Raw genomic sequence first — 26,303 nt, forward strand, 5'->3', positions numbered from 1 at the left:
CAATAAATTATTATGTATTTGTGCCAACAGACATGATGATATAATCCATTAAAAATAACAGTAAACCATCATTATTACATTTCATCTATTCGGTGTCAGTTAAAGAAAACGGATAACGGATAAGATTGATGTAGCCTTAAGATGAGATGATAACTAATTAATAAACCTAACCACTTTTCATGATGTATCTACTGGACAAGGTTTACAGTGACTTTGAATATTATTTCACCAAAACATATGAAGTTTGTGAAAAGTAAATTTTTAAAATACATATAATAATAATTAAACAATTCAACCTAATAAGCGTACACAAATAATTATTCACAAACATGAGATAAGTCTACAAGGAATGCTTTAGCTAGAAATGTGACACATAACGTTATTACTTGTATTTATTTTTGGTCCTTTAAAATCGTTGGTGGAACTGCTCTTTCAATTAGCTTTTTATAATATTATTTGTACTTTGTTATACCACTTTAGGTGTTAGCGGTGAATTTTTTTTTATTTTTATGATAACGCATACCAACTATTTTATATGCCCGGTCTTACCCCTTTAACCCACAGGGTCGATCATCAGGCACAAAGTTTAAGTGATGAATTTTTTTATTTTCATTTTGAGAATTTAGAGGCAATTTTATAATCTAACTAAATTCACCAAATCTAAAAATAAATATACCAGAATAAAGTACTAAATTCTTGTAGGAAAATTCATGCAGGGATTTTTACACAATATAGTTAATATTGATTATGTTCTGAATAGGTACCGACCAATTTATACAGAGCGTTAGTAAACTATGGATTCAAACATTTATATGTATATCGACTCTGGATAAAATACGAAAGTGACATATTTCAGTAACTGTTTTAAAAAATTTCTAATCTATAGTTTACTACACCATTTTTGTGATTTTCGAATTGAACAATGACAATCACAACTCTAGGACCGGAATGCAAATACTTTTGGAGAACAAATATACATATGAAAAAGTCACCTTCAAACAAAAATTATGCAATCAAATCTGGCTTCGCGTTTACTTCAATAAGATAATGTAATGAGTCTGATGCGGTGGTACTTAAATGCCAAACATTATTGTACACGGTAATATCAAACTAATAAGAAAATATTTAAAACCCTAATAATTGGAAACAAACAAGAGAATTATTACTTATCAAATAACTACATATTTATATGTATATTCATTTAGATCAATTCGGAGGATAACGCATTTGAACTGTTGATATGATTATTACGCACACCAATCACGGAAAGGGATTTTAAAAGCAAATGACGTATTCAAAATTACATTTCATTTACAAATACGTGTGCAGAAGATTGGGAATCTTCACTAAAAAGGCTAATTAATGGAATATAGCTAACCATAAAATTTATATGCAAACACAGGGGATACAAAAATATATGAATTAAATTATTAAGCGTACAAAATAAGTGTACTCGATTGAAATCATTTGTGACTTTGCAAATTTACAAGTTAACAAGAAAAAAGGTAATTTTCCTATGTAACCACAGCTCGTATTAGTATTATCAGTGGGTGTGCCCGAACTTAATACATAACTGGCACGAGATTCTGGTAATTAACAACACTATATTACACAAAAAATGATCTTCATACATACATGTGTATATTTAATTAAGTTTCCAACATGCACTGGGCGATTCCACGCGGTGTACGGCAGCAAGTAGCGCAGCTAAATACAAAATATGTTTGTACAAATATGTTCAACTTATGTATAATATACAAAATGTTTTTCAATACCGATAAAAACTCGGTTTAATGCCCGCCGCAACGTACAATAGTCAAACAGGAAAAGTATAAATTAAGTTAGTAAAAACGCTATATTCCGACAAAGTTCGCATGTTTGTTTCTTATTCCTAATTCTCAGATAAAGGTCATTGGGAGTATAATCGGAACACTCTTATCATTGGCAAGTTTTCACGTAGATCAAGGTACCGGCGATAAAGGGCCGTGCGCTTCGCAGTGCACTGTGAAATGGTCCTCGTTGAGCGCCCAGCGGGCGGCGCGCGCGCACGGCACGTGCATGGTGGGGCGGCACGTGCGGCGTGCGCACGCTACGCCTGCGCCGGCCAGCCCGCAGTGCACGCAGCGAGCGTTGCAGCACGCCCACACTGCGCCTTGCAGCCCCACCAGGCGCGGGCCCACCAGATGCAGGCCGGGAGCCCATACGGCACACTCTTCGTGCAGCCACACCTCATAGCTGCCTGGCGTGGCCTCCGCCATACCCACCAACAACTCGGGGGGAGGCGCCGCCGCCACCCCTACCAGCTCTGCGTACTCGGGGCAGTCCGTCGACACCATGTACGGCCCGAACAGGTCCCCGGCGGACGCACTCTCCGGGCTGGTCCTGGTGTGCGGACCCCTCTTGCAGAAGACGCATATCCAACTCTTGTCCGTAGTGGTGGCGTCGTATTTCATGCTTAATGTACTCGAATGCAATCCTTTAGATTTAACTTTGTTTCTGAAGTCGCTGTCGCTGTGTAAGGAGGATTTCGTCTTGGGGTGTTTGATTTTCTGTAAAGGCTTATCCGTGTCATCTTCGTGCATCGGGGTATTGATAACACTTACCGAGAGTGGAGAATCTCTCGGTCCCTTTATTTGTACATACGGTCCTCGTGATTTGCTAGAGCTTGCATTGCTGCCAGAATCATACGCATCTTTATGAGAGAGAAGATCTAATTTAGGTTTTTCTTTAGATTTATCTCGTTTAGATTTAGAATTATCTAATGAATTGGATTTTTTCAGTCCATTTGTAGCATCGTCAATGGAATATTGGTCATCAACAGCCAATGATCTTTTTGATGACTTTCTCTTCTTTTTTGGAGTATTTTCATCACTAGACTGAGCTCCCGCTGATATGGCCACGCTCGATCTTCTAGAAATGCGTTTTTTCCTTTCAAGCGTTTTCCCCCCTTTTTTGGAAGGATTTTCAGCAGCAGGATTTGTGCAGTTTTCTGTCATGAGGCCAGTAACAGGATCTAACGTTTTAGAATCTTCTTCTTCAATTCCAGCGAACATTTTTTCTAATTCATTTTCCACCTCTACAAAACTCGTTTGCGATTTACTTTTATCTAGTGGGTTTTTACTTACTAAGGCATCTGAAGTAGATTTGATATCGACAAGATCATTTTGGCTTTCAAAATCAGAAACACTATTTCTTTTTCTTCTCGCGGGTTTGACATCTGGATGTGGGGGTGGTTCACTAGGCTCTAAAGTTTTGCTTTCGCCGTTTTCAGGTAAAAGTTCTATACCGGGGCTGCCCAGGACTTGCTTTAATTGTTCAGTTTGCATCGGAATTTCGGGAGAAGTTAAAGTGGTTACTCTCAGATCGTCTATTGTGGAATTTTCATTTTTTTGCATTTCTTCAGTATTTTCAGTAGAAGCAATCATGGCAGCTATATTATCTATGGTTTCAGATTCGGAACTATTTTTTCTTCTTGCTTTGGAGACCATGGGCACTGCATTGTCTTCGGAAGATGTTCTTTCAGTGGCGGGTTTTTCTTCCTTTTCTAAACTAGAGTCAGAATTCCCGAGGGCAGGATGAGGTGGGATAACACTCTGTCGGGGTTCTTCCTGCACTCTGCTAATACTGACTTCATTATGATTTTCCCAAGGCGGTTGAGGTGCATCTTCCTGTGTTGTAACTTTAATTATCTTAGATTGATCATAAACAGGTTCCTCGGATTGTTTACCGCAAGATTGAGGATTGTCATTATCAACCTTTGAAGTTTTTGACTGTTTGCGTCTTCGCTTAGATCTACTGCTATCGCTGGAAGATCCATTAGAATCTTCGTTAGAACAATTGGAAGGCAATGTGGTTTCTTCTTTTAGCGAAGAGCTTTCTATAATAACGGAATGGGGCATAGCGGGTTGAGGCTGCGTGGGCGGGGTGATGCGCTCGCAGGCGGGGTAGGGGGTGACCCCTAGTAGGGGGGCAGGGGCTCGTCCGTCCTCCAGCGAGTGTGCGCTCACGATGACAGAATGCGCAGACGAGGGGAGCTGTACAGGGGTGATGACCACACCATCTCCTATACTGTTGAGACGCTCTAGGATAGAATCCACCTTCTTGGCAGGCCGTTTATTACTCGGCTTGGGAGATTGCGGACTGTTGGAACTCTGACTCGCCGCGTTGAAAGTAGGACTAGAAGGTTTGGAAATCTCTAAAGACTTGTTCAAATATGGAACTTGGTGTATTTTTGTTATTTCCGCAGAATCCAAGCTGTTTATTTTGGAAGCATCTCTCACAGAGAGGCTTATAGGTGTTCCGATTTCTCCATTTTGATTTCCATTTCTCGGAGATCTCGTCACCGATAAATCCATCGAGCCCAGAGATAATCCAGGAGAATGTCGAGGATATCCCATATTTTCAGCGCGAGTTAAAAGATTTTCTGTAATAAAAAAAAAAGATTAGAAAATGCTTTATTTCTGCAACTACATAAATATATATTGTGAATGAAACATTTCTTTAAAGTAACAAAGATCGGACACCACACCACTGGAAAGCAAACTTTGTCACGCACCTTCCCATATTTTTTGGACATATTTGTGTACATTTGCATGTCACATCATTCTTATTAAAATATTGTATTTAAGTATATAGGATGTATATGTTGCGGCAGAATACACGAAAACGGCTCCGCATTGTACAGGACTACTAACATATAGCTAAAACGGAACGTGATAATTTAGTTATTAATTGTTTTATCAAAATTAGCAGGAAATACCAAAATTGTGCTCATTACTTAACAAACATGGTATTCATCAAACACCACTTATATGTTATTTAGGATCATATTAGTAATAATTTCAGATGCATAAAAACCTTATCGATAACAAAAAATATATATAATTTATCTTAACGTATCTTAACTGAACCTAACCTAACACGTGAATAAATTTTGTAGCCTATCTTGTTAGATTAGTCATTTAAAATTTTCATTGGGAGCGGATTGCAAATCAATTGAATCAGCCTGTGTTATATGGAGTGGATGTCCATTTTTCAGCCTGGCTACCGTAGCTTCTTTTACCTTTGATAATATTTGTGGAACAGTTTTATTGTAGAAAAAAGAACAATCTGGAGCGATTTGTATTCAGCCAATACATTATGGCTGATCGTTCAATCGGCCAGCATGAATGACAGAATATACCATTCGACGTGGTGTGTGGTTATTCAGCCAAAATACAATACAGCTAGTGAGGAAGTTCAATGGTTTTGAAATTACTACGCCTGTGACGTCTCAAGTTCTCTACGGCGAGTTGTCTGGATTGGTAGGTTGGCTCCCGGTAACTGGAAATGTATCATAACGTCAATTTTGGAGAACTAGTGACATTCATTTTTATCAAAATCAATTTTATACATTTTTTCATACATTTTTGAGTAACTTCGCCATACAATTAAATGATCTAATTTTTACACGTAAGAAAACATTTTTTATACACTATTTCCCATTGCACTGAACTTCCTCATTATTGATTGGCCCCTTTACTATTGTAAACTGTATTCGAAACCGTTTTGTAATTTGGCAAGCCAATACATATTCTGGCTAAAATGACAATCCGACTGCGACATATATGTATATATATATATATTTTAAAAATCTAATCAACAGGTTTATGAAAGCCCTAATAGACTGGCATTAATTATATATACTACAATAAACTTACATACTCAACCTAAACAATCTTAAAATCTATTTAAATGTACAATAGGTAATATAGTCATGGCATGATCTAGGCAGACATGGCAAGTGTGTAATCTCAGGTCAGGAGTGATAACACCACTTGCTTCTTAAATGCTTGCACTTGCTGTAGGAACACATCGACATCACAGTTAAGTGAGATTTTATCGATTGGCAGATACTTGGCAGAGGAGAAAAGAATTCAATGTAGTTTTAAAAATTTCCTACAGCAAAGACAGCATTAGTACGCAAGTTACAGAGAGGTACATTAAGATTAATCTGAGCAAGGATATCACGGGCATCTATATGGTGTGATATAATTTTGTAAACCAGCCAAAACCCTTCTGAACTCTAAACTGAATATGTGGAAGTATTCTAGACGATCATAATAGTGGCCTCCGTGGTGTAGTGGTCAAGACGCTTGACTCACACACGGAAGGATTCGGGTTCGATTCCCGGTAAGAACACAAAAATCAAATGATATTTTTTCAAGCCTGGGTATTCTGTGATGTAATTCACCACTGTAATTGGGCCTCCTGGCCTGTTGTGGTGAAAAAAAAAATATACATTATTCCAATTTAAAATGATTTAAAAAAATTATGTTGAATCGATTCAATCCGCATTATGTGAATATTATAATTAGAGACCATATTATACATAGGAATAAAAGGGCAGGCTACGAACAAATGATTTATACAGTGTAATTGCAATTTTTCGGGATTTGAATGGCTTAAGATATTCGCGAAATAAATCCACAGATTTTAGATGCTCTCATGGAGATGTAATCAATGTGATGGTCGAATTTAAGTATTAATCATCACATATTATATTAACATCTACTTCAGAATGTTAAGTCATAAATTTATCAATTAAATTGCTGGTAAAATAGGCACTATGGCTTGCCTCTCATATCCCCAGGACGCTGGCCGCCTCTGGTGTCTATCATCTGCTGCAGGTTAAAGAGCGGGCTGAGCGCACCCTTATGCGGGTCGGGCGGCGGCGTGTGGCGGTACAGCGGCGCGGCCTTGTGCGGGTCTGGAGGCGTGGGCGTGTGGCGGTAGGCCTTAAGGTCCCGGTCGGGCGGCGTAGGCGTGTGCCGGTAGGGCAGGCCCAGCGCGGGCGCGGCCTTGGGCGCCGGTGCGTCGGGCGGAGTGGGCGTGTGGCGGTACGGCAACGGCGCGCCCTTCTGGTGCTCGGGCGGCGTAGGCGTGTGCCACGTGAGCGGAGAGTGCGACAGCGCCCGTTCCGACGACATGTGCGCCACTTGGGGTTGGCGAGGGTAGTAGTTAGGAACCTGAAATTCAATTTCTCAAAGTTATTAGTATGTCCAAATAAAAAAAATGACTCTGAAAACGGTTCTACATTAAAAATATATATGAATGTTCAAGGGTCAGGTATTAGAAACATCACTTTGCATCATTCCAACAGAAGCAATATTCTTGATACTGTTAATTATATATGGACAGTTGGGTAAATATCTGACTGAAAATTTTTAAATCCAAAGAAAAATAAATGCACAAACATTGGTAAAAATCTGCAAAAATGCCTTTCTTGTTATGCTCCATGCGCCTGTTACAGATATTCTATTATAAAAAATCCTTTCACAATCCCAGATCAAATATATTAAAAATATTCAAAATGCGTTTCATGCAAAAACCACTTCAAAATAATTAAATTTTCCCTGTAATTCAATCAAACTTTGGGAATATTTCAAAATCCTGTAGCTGCCTGTTTTTATACAAATATTTATTTATTTATTTAAAACTTCAAGTACAAAGAATAAATACTTTGACGGACTGGTTATTTTTTTTTTTCTAAAAAACCATAATATTTATCAAAAGATACATACATAAAATAAAAATAGCCTAATTAATTAAAATCAACAGCTGATTTTGATGGATAAGGGGATAATTGGGGGATAAGGCTTGCATGTATTAACTTTTTTTTAAAGTACATTATATTATACATATTAAATGATGAGGAATGTGGAATCAGATAATGAGTTTGGAAGGAGAGAGAAAAGGGAAGCAAGGAAAGAAAAAGGGATAAAAATATATATATTTAAAAAAAACAGTAAAATTTAGTTCAGGATTCTGGTGATATAAAATAATGTTTTAGGCTAGTTCAGTGACTAGAGTAATCACATACGGCGTCTTAAATAAATAGAAATGATAAATTCATTTATTTGTCAGTTCAAGACAAGTCAAGCCGAGAACACGATTGTTTGAATTGTAAAATAGATTCAAATTTAGTTTTTCCGTTTATTTCAGATTGCATTAATTGTACACATAAATACTGATGATGGATTCCACAAGGTATTCAAACGATACAATAATAGCCGATAATGTAACAAAGGCGGCTTCCGTGGTGTAATGTCAAGACTTGCATCACACATGAAAGTTTCGGAGTTCCATTCACGGTGAAATCGCAAAAATAAATGTGGGTTTTCTCAAGCCTAGATATTCTGTACTGTAATTTACCACTGCAATTTGCCCTTTTGACCTGTTGTGACCTTTGAAAGAAAAAAAAAATTAAACTAATATTTAATGTCGGGCAAAACACCGAATGCGACAAGAGTTTGTAAAGTGACAACTTAAACCAACCAATGACAGGTCTTGTTGTGTCCTATATATTCTTAGGTTCCATATTCCTTTCAGTCTCAAATCTATCTTTATTTTGATTTCATTAATATCTATGGATGTCGAGATCCCTGCATTATGTAAGGTTGAGATAAACATTATCGAGAAAATCAAGAAAGTAGTGTTGCGTTGGTTCGGACATGTAAAGCAAGCGGACAGTGAGAGAACGATTAAAAATATTTACGATGGGAATGTTGATGGATGCATAAAACGAGGAAGACGGAGAAAGACATGGTATCACCTAATTCAACAAATACTTGCAGAGGGAGATGTCAAAACTCAGAATTATCGTCGTGAACGCATGAGAAGATCTAAGCAGGTAACGAGGCCTGTGTAAAAGACAGGGCGATTTTGTGTTCCATCCTCTCTGCCCCTTCCCCCATGGGGAAACAGGGTGATGGTTTCTTTGTTTTGTTTGTGTTTGACTATGCGAATTTCATTGTAAGTACATGTTTCTGTAGATTTTATTACTAACAAACATATAATTTTATTTAGTTTTATTTTTTTATTCTTTATCATAATTTACATTGATTGTAAGTGAGGAATTAGAATCCCAATTCCTATACGATCTGAAGCTGCGAGACGTGTTGGAAAAATTTATTTTACGCCTTTGAGGTGATCTTAACAAAGATACATAAATCACCGAGATAAATTCAACTGAGTGTCCAATTCATAGTGTATTCCTAATGGGCTATGGAATGTTAATATATATCCATTTACTTGAGAAAAATCTATATTGTAGTTCTTTTGTGCAAAATGCTTAATTTTCCAAGTACAGCAGGGCCCCGATTACAATAGGAAGTTAACAGAATTATCTTCGACTGTCTATAGAGAAAAACCGATATTTGTGTACGAAAATGAGTATATTTGCATGAACATTTGAAGTATCTTCGTCGGTAACCTATAATTGAAAATGTCTAGAAGAAAAAATTGTATGCATATTCTGCTTTTCATACAGGAAACTTAATTTTACTTTGTAGATAAATGTTAACTTCCCACTGTAATCAGGGTCCAGGGCCTCGCTAATCTGGACAGATGGGGCGGAAATTGTGAAGTGTAAAAAGATTATGAGCAAGATGACGATAAAAGCGTTGCAGTTGTCGCTTCCAAAAAAGTTTCACCTTCAGAAGCAGTGAGGGCATTAGTTACTGAATTGAAATGGGCTGAAGATGATGAATTCGACACCCACGAAGTTTATTTTTTCATCGACTAAGAGACCGCGCTTTTGAAATGAAGTTGGAAAAACATAAGCAGAAGAGTATTACAAAGATTTTTAAGACAACTGCTTATTTATTTAAACACTTCCTATACACATAAAGTTTACATTACCCTTAAACCAGCCAATGATAGATCATAAGTCCTCTAAATGCCTAGACTACCATACTCCTTTCTCAAAAATGTTTTCCCGCTCTGTTGCAACAAATTTCGATCTTAACAACTTCCTAGGAAGGAAACGCAGCATGTCTATAAAAATTTGGAAACATTAAAAACATTGTGTTAGTAATGTTTACTTTTATTATATTCATCCCATGTCCTTTATTTTATTTTAGCTCAAATTAAAGTGTATTTTCATATTTTTATTATGTCTAAAATTTTGTGCACAGAAGATAATTTTTTTTTTAAGACTGGATTTTAATTCCCCCCCCCCCCCCGATTGCACACAAGCCTGGGCGTTCTGTGCAGTGATTGGACTTCTTGTGGTGCAAAAATTATTTTTTATTATTTATTCCAATTAAAACGTTTTGTAAATGGAGAATAGAGTTTTTGATAAAAAGGAAAATTTTTTTTAGTGCTATTATGAGTTGTGTAGAAGAATTTCATTGATTGTATTTAAATCATCGTTAAATAATACTATGGATTAAAATAATATATGAATGTGCTAGATTACTTCACTTGAATTAGATAAACAATATAAAACCACAACATACAAAACTGACAATAATAGCTAACTTCATTATAAGAGTCGAATGTTTGTAATGAAAGCTGCGCCAATATTGTTGAAAAAATGTAATTCATAAATGCTCTTTCAGATTTCACATGTCTGCAGCATAAAGCTGTGCTTTCGAGGGATGTTTCTACGAAAGTGAAGCATTGCCGCGTGATTTTGGGGGTAAAAAACGTTGTAAAGAAAATTTGAATACATGGAGAGATGAAAGGTAATGGATACGCTTTAACATGCTGAATATTTCCCGAGAATCTCGACGGTTTGAAGTGTAATGTGTCAGGGTAAAGATTAAAGAAGCTCACCTGAAGATGATTCCATCCAGGACCAGGAGCTGGCTGCCCTTGCCTGCCGTGTGGGTTGTGATGAGGACCTCCTGACATTTTGGACGTTTCGACTCGGTCCAAAATCCACAAAAACACATAAACGGACTGATCCGATTTTATAAAGCAGGATTCAGCCGAAAGATGAGTGCAGTCAATCGCCCATATCAAAGCCGGCGACTTTATTACGGGTATCCATCCTTCACGTCAGGTACAACATCCTCGTATGACTGATATAACCGCAATTTAACAGTAATTTCAAGACTGCACATGTATGTAATGCACTCGATTAACGTTAAACAGAACACACAAAAAGCTAAAAACACTTTAAAAGCATCGAAAAATAAGTATGTTGTCGAAACGCACACGAAAATTAAATGGATGTGGGAATGGTAATCGCCAAATCGATGCTTGAATGAAACACGTTTTAAATGGTAAATACAAAATATTAGGCGGTTTAGCTACTTTATTTATCTAAAACAGAATTTTAAAAGTCGAACTAAGAAATAGATAATCACTTAAAACTATGTCGGGTTCTATAAAAACACAAATAATTCCTGATTTCGACGAGTCAGGAGGAAACAGCAGGCCGATTTTCAACAATGGTCGCCTTTATGGCAAAATACCGACTGGCGCCATCTATTTTACAATAGAGGAAACTGTAGACGAACTTAGTCGGTAATGCAGTTGCATGGCGGCAACCATAATATTGGCTGAATGTAAAATATCGTCAACCAAAGTATAAACAAAATCCGTTTTTGACACTTCCCGACAGCCCTGACATATTTGTTTGGGTGAAAGTGACAAGTAATGTAGAGACGCAGGAAATCGAGGTGTTTTGTTAATACTTCGAAATTCACAGATTAACTAGTGTTTATTATGCGTTTATACAGTCAAATAAGTAAATATGTCTGAGGAGGAGCAGTATTTTTTGATAAATTTTAACGGACAAATACAGTGCGCCAAATTTGAGGGAGGAAACGAAAATGACGAATTTTACCTACGATATGACATAGTATGTGGCGCAGGGTGGGAATTGATCGGAGGTATAGACGGCGGAGTCACACAGACTTCCAAGAGAGGGTCTCAGTTAGACGATATTGTTTTCGGGATGCCCATTGAAGTTTCCTATAAAACTAGGAGTCCATTTGGATGTAAGTAGAAGTCAGAATATGAAACGCTGATCAATTAATTATTTTTTGGATCATTTACACCACACCACGTAATTAGTGGAAATCAGGGCGTTATAAGCTCCCAATACCACTGCGATCTGTGTAGGTCTATTGTGATTGGTCCACATTTTTTAACCCAAGAATTAAACCGAGCTGAGGTATTCGAAGAATAGGGCTATCCAGTTTCAAGTATCGGTCAGTTTCATGGTCAGCGCGTTTGCCTACCGTGCAAGAGGTCTCGGGTTCGATTCCCGACATGGTTGATATGAAATATTTATTTAAAAGGGTGTTTTTACACTAAAAATATTTCATAGTCCCTGGACTGGTACCTGAAGCGTGAGACTGATCATCTTACCTTTATGCAACAAAAATGATCAAGCTACCCTGCGATTGGTGTGCCAATGCAGTGCCCTGTGCACCATTAGGTGCGGAAAGGGAATGATGAGTCTCGAGTTCAACCATTTTGGTTTCACGAGAATGCAGATTCTTTTGCACTATATTATATTATAGTATCACATTCTATTAACTAGACGATGACAGATCAGGGCAGGTATTCTGAACGCTCTCTATAGGGTAGTTCTTCAGAAGCCTATCGGTACTTACATTACATCAAAGGCATTAAACCACAATTCTGAAAAACCGATTTAATTATTGCAAATGTGTTTTAAACCGAATGCGCAGATCTTATACACATTCTGGCAAAACAATTCAAGTCAATTAAGGTTTGCAGTTCAAATACTTTTGCTAGAATGTGTATAAGACCTACGGAATTGGTTTAAAATACATTTGAAATAGTGAAACCGACTTTTTCAGAATTGTGGTTTAATGCCTTTGGCCTGAACAGGGTCGATATTATTCCATTCTCAAAAACATAATTTCTCTATCTCTGTTGTTTATTCTTTTATGCCTGAAGCGTAAGATTGACCATCTTACCGTAATGAAACAAAAATGATCAAGATACGCTGCGATTGGTGTACCAATGCAGTGCCCTATTAGGTGCGTAAAGGGAATTATGATGTTATTTATCCATCTAGCTTGAAATTAAATTAGATTTAAATCATCGTGATCGTAGAACAACGTCGGATGTGCAAAAAAGGCGACATTGACTTTCTTTTATATTTGATCTTGAAATATACACATACACTTGTTATTCTTTGTCCTTTCTGTTTTTGTTGTTTATAAGCTTATTATAATTTGTAAATGCATGTAACTTGTCAGTCCGATAGTATCATGTTTTCGTAAAAGGCTCTAATAAAGGAAAAAAAAGTGCTTATTGAGTTATGATGATATAAAGTTGAAGAAAATCACATTTGTTGTTTTTCTACGACCATGATGAAATATGAATTGTATTTTTAAATAATCACTTTCTTTTTTCTTCTGCTTTCAATACACAGGATTGGTTTGAAGCAAACACCCGCATCTTTTCTCTAATTATCTGTCCTTAGTGACTCTTCTCAAGTGGACATACAATGTGTAGCTTATGTTTCCTTTCATTTGATTAAGGTACTCTATGGCATAAGTGGCCAACTAGATCAGAACCGAGGTCTACTTTTTGCTGTCAAGTGTCCATGCATTCTACTAATCAACATACCTCTATTAGCACCCAATGGTGCATAGAGCACTGCTTTGGAACACCAAATACAACATGTCTCGATTATCTGTTACTAAAATGTGATGAACAGTGATCAGTCATTATTTATTTAATATATTATTTGGTTATGAATTTTAGGGCCGCAGATGATTCTATCAGTGTATGGAGTTACTTCTTGGGGCGTAGAAGCCATAAGGGGCTATGGTCTTATACATTTACCAACTACAACTGGCGAGCGGCGTGATATTATCAACCTCTTCACACCCAAGCCCGCTTCTATGTTTGCTGATTTCATGTCCCGGATAACAGGACGCAAGCCAGAACTTCTGAATCCTAAGATATTGGCCGATGGAAAAAATAGTTACCGTAAGTTAGTTTGTTTCACAAGTAAAGAATCTCTAATTACATTAGTACATTTTCTATATATATATTTATTTCAGAAAAGTCAAAACTCATAAACCTTTTAATATATTGGTAGACATGTTCTGCGAAAATATGACTACTGATTTGTCTCTGTTTAGCATTATGACATAAGTTGGCGTATTTATTTCTATGTATCTTGAATACAAATACAATATTAAAAACTCTTATAAATGTAATTTGTATTATTAGGCAGTTTAACTTTTTTATCTTGACGAAAGTTTAACTCGCTATCTAGTACAAAAACACCAATTAGTTACACGTAATTCAGAAAACAGGACAATACTGTCTTGTCCCAGCTTTGGACCTATTGTTCTAATGTGAAAATAAATTTGGAGGATAGGACAATGGCTTCAAAAATGAAAGATAAAATTTTGATTCGATAGCCCATATCAATGGATGAAAAATTTATATCATTGAATGACTTCTATCGCTCTGTTTACAGTTTTACCAAATTCTGATGAATAATTTCCTATTTTATGATTAACAATTTTCCATTGTTTTCAGTACTAAGCACCAATTCCTATGGATGTGTAGATGTGAGGTTCAGACTTGTTTCTAATGGATTGAGGACTGCAGGATATGACAATGTTGGAACAACTAAATAAACTATAAGCAACTGATTTCTACTATTATATTCAGGATTTATGATGATAGGGTGGTAAATTACCAAAATTTGAATAATTTTGTAATGTAATATTGTTACAAGATAAAACAATTTGTACGGGTATTTATTCTACCTTAGTTGGAAATGATAGCGCCTTTAAAAAGATTTTGAAATTTCAAACTGAAAGAAATTTCAGTTTGCATTGTTATAATTTAAATACTGTTCCTTAATAACCTAGCTATCATTGTTTTAGCTTTTCACAACTTTTTCTATTTATTTGGAACCCCAGTAGGAATTATCAGTAGGTCATATCAAAATAATTATTAAAACATGCATGAAATATTTAAACAAAAAAGATTTCAACATTTTGTTTCTTCTAATGATTACAAAAATATTTAACTAAATAATATTTTATTAAATGTAGACATTATTAATGTTTAAAGTATGATGGTTGTTACATTAATAATCTCCTGATATTAGAAATATAAACATGAGGTTCAATGACAACTGAAATCTCCCTTTATGATAACTTGATTTATATTTTCAAACACAAGAAAATAATAAAACAAACTAAAAATAGTATTTAAGAAGATTACAAAGATTTCTTATTTTTAATTAAAATAATTCTAATGAGTCATTATCATAGCATGTTAAAATAAGTTTACTTAAATTCATTAATTTTACTTATAATGTTCCCTTATAAAATAAATTCTACAATTTTCATCATTCAGTAAATGATAATTGAAATACGAAGATTGAATTTGAGATTTTTCTCCTTTTTAAACTATTTTTAATTACAAATCAAGATTTTGAATTCCCAATGTTTATAAACAGATATTCCCTGTTAGAGTAAAACCACTAATTGATAAAATAAACTTATATTTAAAATTCCTAAATAAGATATGCATTATGATATTATTACTTTAAAAATACTTAAATCGAGAACAGTAGTCAGAAATACAAGGGCAAGTGAAAAGTTACGTACATTTTTCTTTTTAAACTTTTTAAAACCAAGGTAGGGTCTATGACAATATTTTTTGACATAGTCTCCTCCTTTGGCAATTCTTTTTACAGTGAGCTACAAGCTTACGTATGACTTCCAGGAAGAAGGTTTTTGGTTAGTCTTGAAGCCATTTTTGCACCGCACCCCAAACATCTGTGTTTGAGGGAAATCGACAACCTTTCAAAGCTCCCTAGAGCGGTCGAAAGAGATCAAAGTCTGAGAAAGCGAGATCTTGGTAGAGTAGGGGATTCCAGGGTCTCAGAAGCCAACCTTTTTATGGTTTCTCCAGTGTCACGAGCTGTCTGTGGCCAGGCAGATCACAGATTCTTGTTCCTCATTAGTGCAAACTGATGGCAGAGGTGACATCCTTACGCTGTTGTAGCTGGATGGCAACTGACAAGATAATGATAAAATAATACAAACGGGACCGCCAAACCAAGGCTTGTGAAAGTGTAGGTAATTTTTGACCCACCCTCATATGTATGAGTTATAAATAATGCACTTTTTACATGTTTTTAAGACAAATTGTGTTGTCAAGTTTTAAAAGCTGTTCTAAGAACTTTTAAATTGAACACATGTTGGTGTGTATTTCAAATAACATTACTCTTTTTTATCTCCAATAGTTTCAGAAATAAGATCTAAAAAATTAAACTATGCTAATAGTTAATCCAAAATATTAAATATTAACAAAATTGACTGAAGTTCATGTTGCCAAATTTTTAAAGCTGATTTAAACAAAACGACACACTTGCTGATTATATAATTAGGAAGATTAGTACTACTCGAAAAAATATTTTTAAATGTTTTCTTGGACCTAAATGTTTAAAATTAAATACACACACTTATGTCATCATTTACAAATTATTTTGCCAATCATAAATGCCCATTTGAAAAAATTCCACAGATTTCATAGAATAATAATTTTTTTTTTCACTGTTTTTATTGTAATTATGTAAAAGGTTCATGGAACCGTAAATAAATAAATAAATAACTAGGAATGAAATATAAGTACCGGAGTACAGAAGGGATTTGAGATATCTTAATCCCTGTGGCACAAAAATAATGTGAAAATAAACTTTCCCATTTTATAAGGTATTTATTTTAAATGATATACTTAAATATTATCTTACCGAATGTACTCGCTACTTTTAGTTTGTAAGCATTAATTCTACGTTTATATTTTCAGCTCTAACCAAATAAAATTTAAGAACATAAGAATACTTAACCACATAAAATTAAACTGCTTCTAGTCATAATGATGTAATATTTTTAATTTTTCACCATGCCAAATAAATTTTTTATATTCTTATTTTTGTTTTATTTTACTCATACTCGTCGACTAATCTGGTTTAGTTGGTAGAATTGTAGCCACCGTAGATTGAAGATTGGGGCTGTATAGTTGACCAATGGAAGCTAAGAAATTAATAAAGTGAAATAACAGGAAAACGTGCATCACTGTTTTTTTAATTATATTTTCAGATTGTCAAAAAGATTTTGGGAGTGTTCTGACAAATTGTGAGTCTTTTGTAAAAGCTTACAGGGTTAATGTTTTGCTACTGTTTATTATTTCGGTGTTAGCTTCCTGGCTACACTACATAACATGTTTTTGATACACGTGATAATCAGAGTGTTTGTAATTATGGATTATAAAAAAGTAGGTAATTTTAATTTTATTTAATACTTCACAAAAATATATTACAAAATTGAATTTACAATGTTTTCCTCACTGGGAAAGCCCGCGCCGAGGAAGACATTTTAGAATTTTATTTTAGTGTGATATACATATTTTTTTACTTAATTAATTGTTTTAGATTTTTTACATAGATATTCATAAAATAACTTAATTCAAATACAAACACATTGTTACTAGTATTAACTAAGTGTAGGTAGCTTAGCTTGGATTATCGGAATGCATAGGAGAGCTTATAATTATTATTGAAAATTAAAATAATACCTACCTGGTATATAAAAATATTTGTGTATATCTTTTCCTTTTTATTATGAAATATAATTAGCAATAAAGTTATGAAAATTAATACTTTTCTTAACGAGACTTTAAATATCCCAGGCGGGTGAAGAATACAGTTATGTGTGTGAAATAGAACCGGAACTCTGGATGAGTCCATTTACACAATTAATTTTCTAATCATCACAAGTCAGAATGCTCAATGTTTCAATATTATCTTGTGAAAAGCTTTTTAGTCATCATAATGTTTTCAATTCTCAAACAGAGATGTCACCGCTGTTCATGTTTTACCGGTAATATTTTGCCTTTGATGTTTTGAACTTAAATGTTCTCCATCCCTGTTGTAATTTGTCAATCTTAATGACTATCTAGGGGGCGAAATCCAGTCTTTTGTCTACAAACATTTGGACAAGCTCAACATATTATAATAAATCCAATTGGCACAAGAAGAAGCTTAAAAATTGTAAAATTGTTTTCAGGCGTTGCCTATTATATGAAATAATTCAATAAAGGTTTCAGCTCTTTAAATTCACTAAAATCAATAGTTAGAAAAATTGAAGAAATATGGATGTTGTTTAAACATGGTGAATTTTTTTTCCCTTTGTTCCGGTTATTTATTGCTTTGCTTATGCATACAAAGTTTTTTTTCCTAGTATGTATATATTCTACAAGAATTATTTTTCACGGGTCTGGGTCCGCTCCTTCATTATTATTTTCTGCGTGCTACGGATTTATTCAAATGATTTAGAGAACAAGTGGGTTTTAAGTTTTTTCCGAAACATCACTTCACTTTCACAGCCTCTGCTGGGAGAGCATTCCATGCCATAGGGCCTGCGACCGCAAATGCGCGCTCACCAAATTTAGTGCGCTGTTTGCGTAGAGGTATAATAACTTTTCCTCTCGCCGTAGACGTAGCTGATCTAAGCGTGAGACGCCTGTCAGCTAGTTCATCTGGAATGCATAGTTCCCTTAGATATTCCGGAGCCGAGTTGTGCAGTGACTTATACATAAGCCAACAGAGTTTGTATTCGACCCTCTGTGGAAAACATAGCCAGTGTAGTTCCCGAAGTAGTGGAGTGATATGACTGAACTTAGAGATTCCGAAAATAAGTCTCGCTGCAGCATTCAATACAGATTGTAGGCGAGTCATTTTGTTCATTGGTAGACCTGCATAGATACCATTACAATAATCGACTCTAGACACTACAAACGCATTTATTAATTGACGGGCGGCATCAACCGGCAAATTTTTGCGTATGCATTTAATTTGTCTCAGCTGGTAGAAGCATGAACTTATCGTTCTACTAATTTGAGCGTCAAGAGATAGGTCAGAATTGAGTAAAACTCCCAGTAGTTTAACGGTGGGTAAAACGGTACTCCCTACATTGTGTAGAGCTGTATCCTGGATCAAATTCTGTCGTCTGGCTAAAGCCACCCACAGTTGTTCAGTGTATTAATATATCATACTCGATTTTTAAAATTTAATTAAATTTTTATTTTCAAGCACTCTTTAAACTACATATATGTAAATGGCAGAAATGCCGTATATAAATAAATTAATTTATTAATAATATTCGTGTTGCTCGAAATAATAGGTAGGTAATATTTATTGATTCATTTCAAATATTCACTAAACTATTTTTTAATATACCCATGCAACTAAACATTTAACTTGATATTGGCAAAAATATCCAGCTTAAGTGGATGGTTGCCACTTGAACAATAGTAAGCCATAAAAAGTAACCACAAAAAATAAAATAAAATAACTTAAAATAAAAAATGACTTAATTTTCGATGGCGCTATAGCCCAAATCGAGCCTTGGCCTCGATAAAATAACAAAATATAAAACATTCATAAACATGTAGGTACTTACAAACATAAACCAGTAGACGAAAAAAATCATTAACATTAATTGAACATAATAGAAAAACATGACTAATAATAATAATGGAAAAAATATGGTTTATAATGTGTAAGTTTAATGTATAAACTTACTTTATTTTATTTATTAAACGCCGATTTTACCGTGATATTATTTATATAAAGGGTGATCCCACCATAACGCACGATGTTAATTGTAAATAAAACAAAAAGTTTTCAGAGAATTATCTTCCTTTTATTATGATCGAAAGATCTATGACAATTATGTGTGAAACAAAATATCGGCCAAATGCTCGCCACGGCTTCGGTGGCATACCTCTATCCGATGGTCCATATTTTCAATGACTCTGAGGCAAAATTGAGGTTTAATGTCGTTAATGTGTTTCGTTGGCTGTGTGGTTAGTGGTACCGTCCTGTTAGAACCACATATTGTCCAGCTCTATATCCTCAATTCCTAGCCACAAAAAGTCCGTTATCATCTCAAACGACATTGAACCTCAATTATGCCTCAGTCATTAAAAATATGGACCATCGGATAGAGGTATGCCACCGAAGCCGTGGCGAGCATTTGGCCGATATTTTGTTTCACACATAATTGTCATAGATCTTTTTCAACACAGTTACACAGTGTGTAAAGTGGCCACTTAAACCAGCCATTGACAGGTCATAAGCCCCGTAGATGCCTAGACTTCTATATTACCTTCTCTTAAATGTTCTTCATCTCTGTTATAAAACGTTAATAGATCTTTTTATCATAATAAAAAAAATTAAGATAATTCTCTAAACACTTTTTGTTTTATTTACAATTAACATCGTGCGTTATGGTTGGACCACCTTTTATATATATGTTTTATTGTTTTTCGCCATTAACTCTTAATTAATATAGCTAATAGGGGATCCGGTAAAATAGCTAAACAAACACAAAAAAAAACATTTCTCTCAGGTAGAAGTAGGTATTGCATGTACCATTGAGCAATCAAAGACTCTCATAGAAGCTTTCTTAATATTATTACAATTATATTTCTTATAACCTTTCCACTAAGTAAAAACATAGATTTTTATTTATTTATTTAATCCAATATAAAATACAAATACATAGTTAGCAAAAATGTATATACAATAGGTAGGTACATTCAATGAATGTTTAATTTTATTTATGGATGTAGCCACTCCACTGGCCCACATGCACGTTCCGAAGTGTCAGTGTATTATTTATTTATACATAATTGTACATAATTTCACATCAATTGTGTAAAAATTCAAAAGAAATAAAATAAAAAAAAATGAAAACAAACCTACATCAATAAAACGAAAAAGGATTTTCAAGAAACTAAAATTATTTTCTTATATATGAAACATATTCCTCAGCTTCCGGTCTAGTCTTTTTAAAAGTATAATGCCTTTGTCCGTAATTTGTTTTTTTCTTTGGGAGCAGAAGTATTGTCTTTTGTCTTTGCCTAGTGCCTCGTAAATTTGTTGTCCGTCATTATGTCGGTCAGGATTTTGATGGAAATGTCTTAAAATTGTCTTTATGTATATTTGTCTGATGTCTAGTACTGGGAATTCTGTAAAAAGTCTGTCTGTAGAGTATTGGTAAGGCTTTAAGATTTAACTAAACATTTTTTATTCCAATAATATAAACATAGGTAAGTAGTATTGAAATTTTGCAAACTTGATGTCGATGTTCGCTTGCAGTCTAGTGGCAAAAATATTATCAGATTGTCGTTCGGGCGTTCAAGCTATAACCGATACTCGGCCGGTAAATCTATTAATTGTAGATATTCAGAGTAAAATTAAACATATAAAAATCAGAGGGATGATTATTCAAATACGCTGGATAAGAGGACATGCTGGTATCGTAGTAAATGAGAGAGCAGATGAACGAGCAAGAGCCGTAACTTGTAAAAGAACGGCACCTTTCTTCTCAGAATTTCCCCTTAGCTTTGCTAAACGCTGTATAAAACAAAATACGCAGCAGCGTTGGGAAGATCATTACCGCGCTTCTTCTACAGGTAAAATCACTAAAATGTTTTCCCCAACGCTGGCTGATGCAACAAACTTCCGTCGTCATCATCAAAGTACTTTCAAAACGACCCAAATTTTTACTGGACACGGAGCTATGAGAAGTTACCTATATAGGTTTAAATTAAGGAATGATGACTATTGTCCATGAGAAAGATGGAATATCCTTAACAGATATCCACACTGTTAAAAGTATTTATCACGCGCCATTGTTCTTGGACTTTGCAACAATGGTGATTGGACTCATAAAGGTATTAAACCAAAATCAGTGATCGAACATCTCATTTCCAAGACAAACAAAAACGATTTTTTTCATGGTATTTTAGCCTTGTACATGACACGTAAGGCTACTAAATATAGGGGTCCAAAAATATATAAAAAAGTCTAGTTTACCTACCATACAAAATGTCTCGCGGCAATATTTCATGGTTCCTGGATCGATGGATCATCTTTTACACTACGCCGCTATTGGTCTACCAATACAGTGCCCTATGTACTGTTAGGTGCGGGCAGGGGAACGATGCCGGTGGTGAGTTCCAAGTGCATGTCCCATTCTCATATTATTTGTTTACTTGTGTTGTATGTCATATAGGGTGCGAAAATATTCCATTCACATCTCTTTTTAACTCTAAAAAGACTGTGGTAAATAATCCCTTTGCGCGCGGTGATGTACCTAATATCGTGTTACCACAAGCAAAAGACGGAATATTCTAAAGCTCAGACTTTTGAAGAAAAAAAACCTAGAGACAAACAGTTTAATAATTGTTTCACACAACACCGGCTGCGGTGGCTGCAGAACAGCGTCTCTGTCTTCCTTGTTACGAGTCCTATCTTTGTGCTCTCTCTAATGCAGATGTACTGCTGTATTTGCGGACATCATTCTTCGGGTAGCAAGGTTAAATATTTTTTGTAATCAAATCCATATTTTGACATACAAATTTTACTTTCCAAATCTGGGGTAATGTCAATTTGAAGATCATAAAAAATAAAGCTTCACCATTCAAAAAAATAAGAGAGCTATATCAAGTCTTGTATCGTATGTCTACTAGTGTGACATCACAGCCACACAATCGGTTAATTTTACATTCTAAATTGAGCGAAAAAAAAGGTGCAATATTCATCAACAATTTGAAAAACAACTATGCCTAAAATGGCTGTAAATGATCAAAAATGGTCGATGACAAAAATGATGCAATATTTTATTTGAATTGATAAAATTCCACGAAACAACGGATACGTTAGTTCGTGCAGTCTTTTGGGTCTGCAATGAATGTTAAAATTGTAATATTTATCATCAAAACGCGAAAAGGTGATGTGAGATGATGCATGCGCCGTTTTATATTCGCTAAGCGCGAAATGCTGAGTATGCAGTTTTAAATTAAATTCCGAATGGTGTACGGCGCGCGCGTTTGATGAAATTGCTCCAGGGTAAACTAGAATAAAAGCATATTTGAACTAGGCAGAAGTATTGGTAAAAAAACATTTTTGAACAATGTTTTCACGAGCGAAATCCAGAAAAAGGAGAAAAGTCCTGGAAAAGACTAAAATCGAGTGGATAAAAGTCAGCCTCGTAGTAAAATAATTGGCTAGTCCAGATCACGCTTGAGGTCCTGGGCCCCGATTACAATGGGAAGTTAACAGAGTTATCTTCGATTGTCTATAAAGAAAAACCGATATTTGTGTACGAAAAGGAATATATTTGCATGAACATTTAAAGTATCTTCGTCGGTAATCTATAATTGAACATGTTTAGAAGAAAGCATTGTATGCATATTCTGATTTTCATACAGACAACTTAATTTTACTCTGTAGATAAAATTTAAGATCCCTGGGTCGCAATAACAAACGCTATCTTCATCGGTACAAATCGAGATGGCATACCTAACTTTTCTGCTATCTACATATATCTTCCTCGGTATGGTGAATTTTGATCTACCGACACGTTGATACGTGTTTTCATTACGTCATCTTAGACGTCATATGCTCAAATTCAACCAATAGGTGGCGTTGAAATTTTACTCCGTGTTCAATGCTAAATAAAAATTTAAGTATTTCTCTTTCGTATTTTAAATGAGCTTTTAAGAACAAAAATAGCCACCGCAGAACGATTACAAATTGAAATAAATCGTAATTAAAGCAAAAATGTTTAAAAAATATATTATCGGTTCATTAAGGCTTTAAATTTGTTTTTACAATGTGTATCCACTCACTGAAAAGAAGCCACAAGGTCTCTAGAATGAATCGGGTAAGTGGAGGGGGGACTTTCAATGCAGTATTTTACTGTCCCTGGACTGGCACTTGATGCGTCAGACTGATCCCCTTGCCTTACCTTAACAGATAATCGAGATACGTTGAATTTACTTTACCTATACAGTGCCTCATGATATAGGCACCCCAAGAAAACAGAAATAATATAGAAAATTGATTCTTACGAGCGGTAAAAATTAAAGCATTAAATTGTACGGTGAAGATTCATGAAAATGTATGAAAAAATAATAAAAACGAACTACTTTACATGACGTCACTAATTCTTCCGAATCAACCAATGAAAAGAGAGTTATGTGAGATTTCCGGTGTACGGCAAGTCAACTAACCAATCAACATAAAAACCTAATTTCATTTAAAAAATGTCAAAAAATTATTAAACAGCAAGTGAAACTTAAGTGTGCATGTAAATATATTTTATTCTTCATTTATTATTAAACTATGTACTTACTTATAAATTTAAAAAAAATATGTAATGCAACCCGCAGACAAGCTTCGGCTTTGCGGGAACAAAAATACAATTATGTATGTTACTGATTTGTTAAAATGAATAAAACTTAAAAAAAAAAATAAAAAAGAAGAAGGGGACTAGAGATGTCACACGCAAAGTACCATATTTTTCGGACGCACTTTTTTACTTTTATGGTCCGATGCGTCTTATCGTTCTCAAAATACGGCAATAAATAAATACGAAGCTTTAAAAAATCATAGCGCTGATAATACGATACATAAAAAATAAAAAAACAAATTGTCTTAGTTCGATAGTCTAAATAAATAAATAATAATAAAAATAGCACCGAATTTCCTCACTGTCCACACCAATTTATTTAAATGAACAGAAAATATCATTTTATTAGCAACCGCTACTATGAAGCGCTGCTATCATTCATTGTATCAGTTCAAAAGGTGTTCTCGATAGTTTGTTATACATGTTTTTAGCTGTGTTTACTGATTATTTTGAGAAATCTAAATATGGAGAGGTTTCTACTACTGTACTGACTACTGTATGAGTTTCTGAAAAACCGCTATTTTTGTTTCAACCATTTATACTAATTTCTTCATAGTTTGCATTAAGGTGATTCTAAACGAAAACATGAAACTCATAAATTCATAGATGGCGCTTTTATAATTTTTTATTGAAAAATGCAATTTTTACGTTCATTTCAATGGAAATTTTACAAAACTTGATTCGCGGAAAATGTACACTATATTGATTGTACCAAATACCATAACAATATAATTTAGGTCCTTTTCACTTAATATCTTATATTATTTATTGTTTTGTACACCATTTTGTGAAAATGACCGAATTTATATTGCTATGGTTATTTGTTACAATCAATACAGTGTAAAGTTTCCGCAAGCCAAATTTTGTGAAATTTCCATTGAAAATAAACGTAAAAATGGCATTTTTCAATAAAAAATATATTAAATCGCCATCTATAAATAATTACATAGTTTCATAATTTCGTTAAGAATCACCTTAAAAACCACAATTTCCCAGTATTGTCTAAAAACAGCAAACGTCATGCTGACATTTGATTTAATATTAAAATATAGAAACCATAGAATAAAGAATAGTCCAGAAGGAGCGTAGAATCGTATTTGAATACATCAGACTGTGTCCAATAATTCCCCTACTTAGACATACTTTCACCGCGCGCATACTTGAAGTCATTGAGTAATATTGCCAGATCGCGAAGAATATAACCATAACACAAATGTAAGGTAAAAAAAATAAATTGTTATTTTTATAAAATTTTATTGTGCACTCGGAAACATTGATTGACACAACAAAGTAGAAAAGTAAAGGGTCATTTAATAAGAACAATTGAATTAATGAACTTTGAACTAAAAATATAAAATAAATTTTATTTTACATAAAACGAATATTTTTATATCATGTTAAATAATATTTTATGTTTTAAAGAAAATGTCAGCCAAATGTCCACCACGGCGTTGTTTAATCCGAGGTTTAATTTTCATTAATTCTCTCATTAGATGAGCAAAGTAGGGTAAAAAATTTACTACCCTGGCAACACTAACGAAATCTCCATTTTGTTTTATCGACAATCTGACAGATGGAAAAATAATTTAATTTTTAAGTAATACATTTGTTGTATATACATTCATTAACTAATTACCCATTAATGTGATTGCATCCTGTTTCTTTAAGATCCTAGCAGTATTTCTTCTCTTTAAAAGGACACAACACGGCATAGTTGAATTCAAATCAGGAGTTACGTACTGAGCGACGTCTACAAAGAAACTAATGGGTCAAAACGTAAACCTACTCATTTATGAGTAGTTGAGTCGCCTTCTGTTTGATGTGCGTATGCGGTTTCTGGACCATTCTTAATTCTATGATAGAAACAATATTTATCAAATTTTCAAGTTCTGTACAGTAGGCTAAAAGTATACCTACAATTATATTTCATTAAAAAACATAGTAAAATCGTACACACTCCCGAAAAAAAATGGTTTTTGACATTTGAGGTTTTTAAAACAAGGTCTTCAATTTATTGCTACCGTAAAAATGATTGCAACTGACAAGTTTAATTGCTCAAAAATTCAAATTGAAACGCATTTGACATGTTTCAAATTTCGTTATTACCATTTTTCGAAATTTCATTGCAGTTCTAACTTCTTTTTGACAATGGGGTAGTAAATAACGTCAATTATTTTTTGAACGTTTTTATCCAGATAAAGAATACAGCCTCTATGTTAAAATCAGAATCCTGGACGACCATTTTTAAAC

The 26,303-nt window shown here is 34.4% G+C and overlaps 2 protein-coding genes across 2 annotated transcripts; one reads left to right on the plus strand and one right to left on the minus strand.

The window, feature by feature from the left end:
* Nucleotides 1-391: 391 nt before the first annotated feature.
* Nucleotides 392-11,248, minus strand: LOC148283107 (uncharacterized). Its single transcript, XM_088224069.1, has 3 exons — nucleotides 10,600-11,248; nucleotides 6,617-7,007; nucleotides 392-4,423 (listed from the first exon to the last, which is right to left on the minus strand). The coding sequence occupies exons 1-3, from the start codon at nucleotides 10,675-10,677 to the stop codon at nucleotides 1,962-1,964; spliced, it is 2,931 nt and encodes a 976-aa protein (XP_088080195.1). The 5' UTR covers nucleotides 10,678-11,248; the 3' UTR covers nucleotides 392-1,961.
* A 110-nt stretch (nucleotides 11,249-11,358) lies between these two features.
* Nucleotides 11,359-14,811, plus strand: LOC148283108 (B9 domain-containing protein 1-like). Its single transcript, XM_088223991.1, has 3 exons — nucleotides 11,359-11,771; nucleotides 13,519-13,746; nucleotides 14,308-14,811. The coding sequence occupies exons 1-3, from the start codon at nucleotides 11,525-11,527 to the stop codon at nucleotides 14,406-14,408; spliced, it is 576 nt and encodes a 191-aa protein (XP_088080117.1). The 5' UTR covers nucleotides 11,359-11,524; the 3' UTR covers nucleotides 14,409-14,811.
* Nucleotides 14,812-26,303: the final 11,492 nt, after the last annotated feature.

This window comes from Micrasema longulum, unplaced genomic scaffold, assembly GCF_059751315.1.
Source record: "Micrasema longulum isolate JH-2025_06_02 unplaced genomic scaffold, ASM5975131v1 h1tg000261l, whole genome shotgun sequence".
Lineage (NCBI taxonomy): Eukaryota > Metazoa > Arthropoda > Insecta > Trichoptera > Brachycentridae > Micrasema > Micrasema longulum.

Coding starts and splice junctions, on each gene's coding strand:
- LOC148283107 (XM_088224069.1), bottom strand. CDS start 10,677: ATGTCAGGAGGTCCTCATCACAACCCACACGGCAGGCAAGGGCAGCCA. Junction 7,008..10,599: donor CTGGATGGAATCATCTTCAG/GTGAGCTTCTTT, acceptor ATTGAATTTCAG/GTTCCTAACTACTACCCTCG. Junction 4,424..6,616: donor GCGTCCTGGGGATATGAGAG/GCAAGCCATAGT, acceptor TTTTTATTACAG/AAAATCTTTTAACTCGCGCT.
- LOC148283108 (XM_088223991.1), top strand. CDS start 11,525: ATGTCTGAGGAGGAGCAGTATTTTTTGATAAATTTTAACGGACAAATA. Junction 11,772..13,518: donor AACTAGGAGTCCATTTGGAT/GTAAGTAGAAGT, acceptor TATGAATTTTAG/GGCCGCAGATGATTCTATCA. Junction 13,747..14,307: donor CGATGGAAAAAATAGTTACC/GTAAGTTAGTTT, acceptor CATTGTTTTCAG/TACTAAGCACCAATTCCTAT.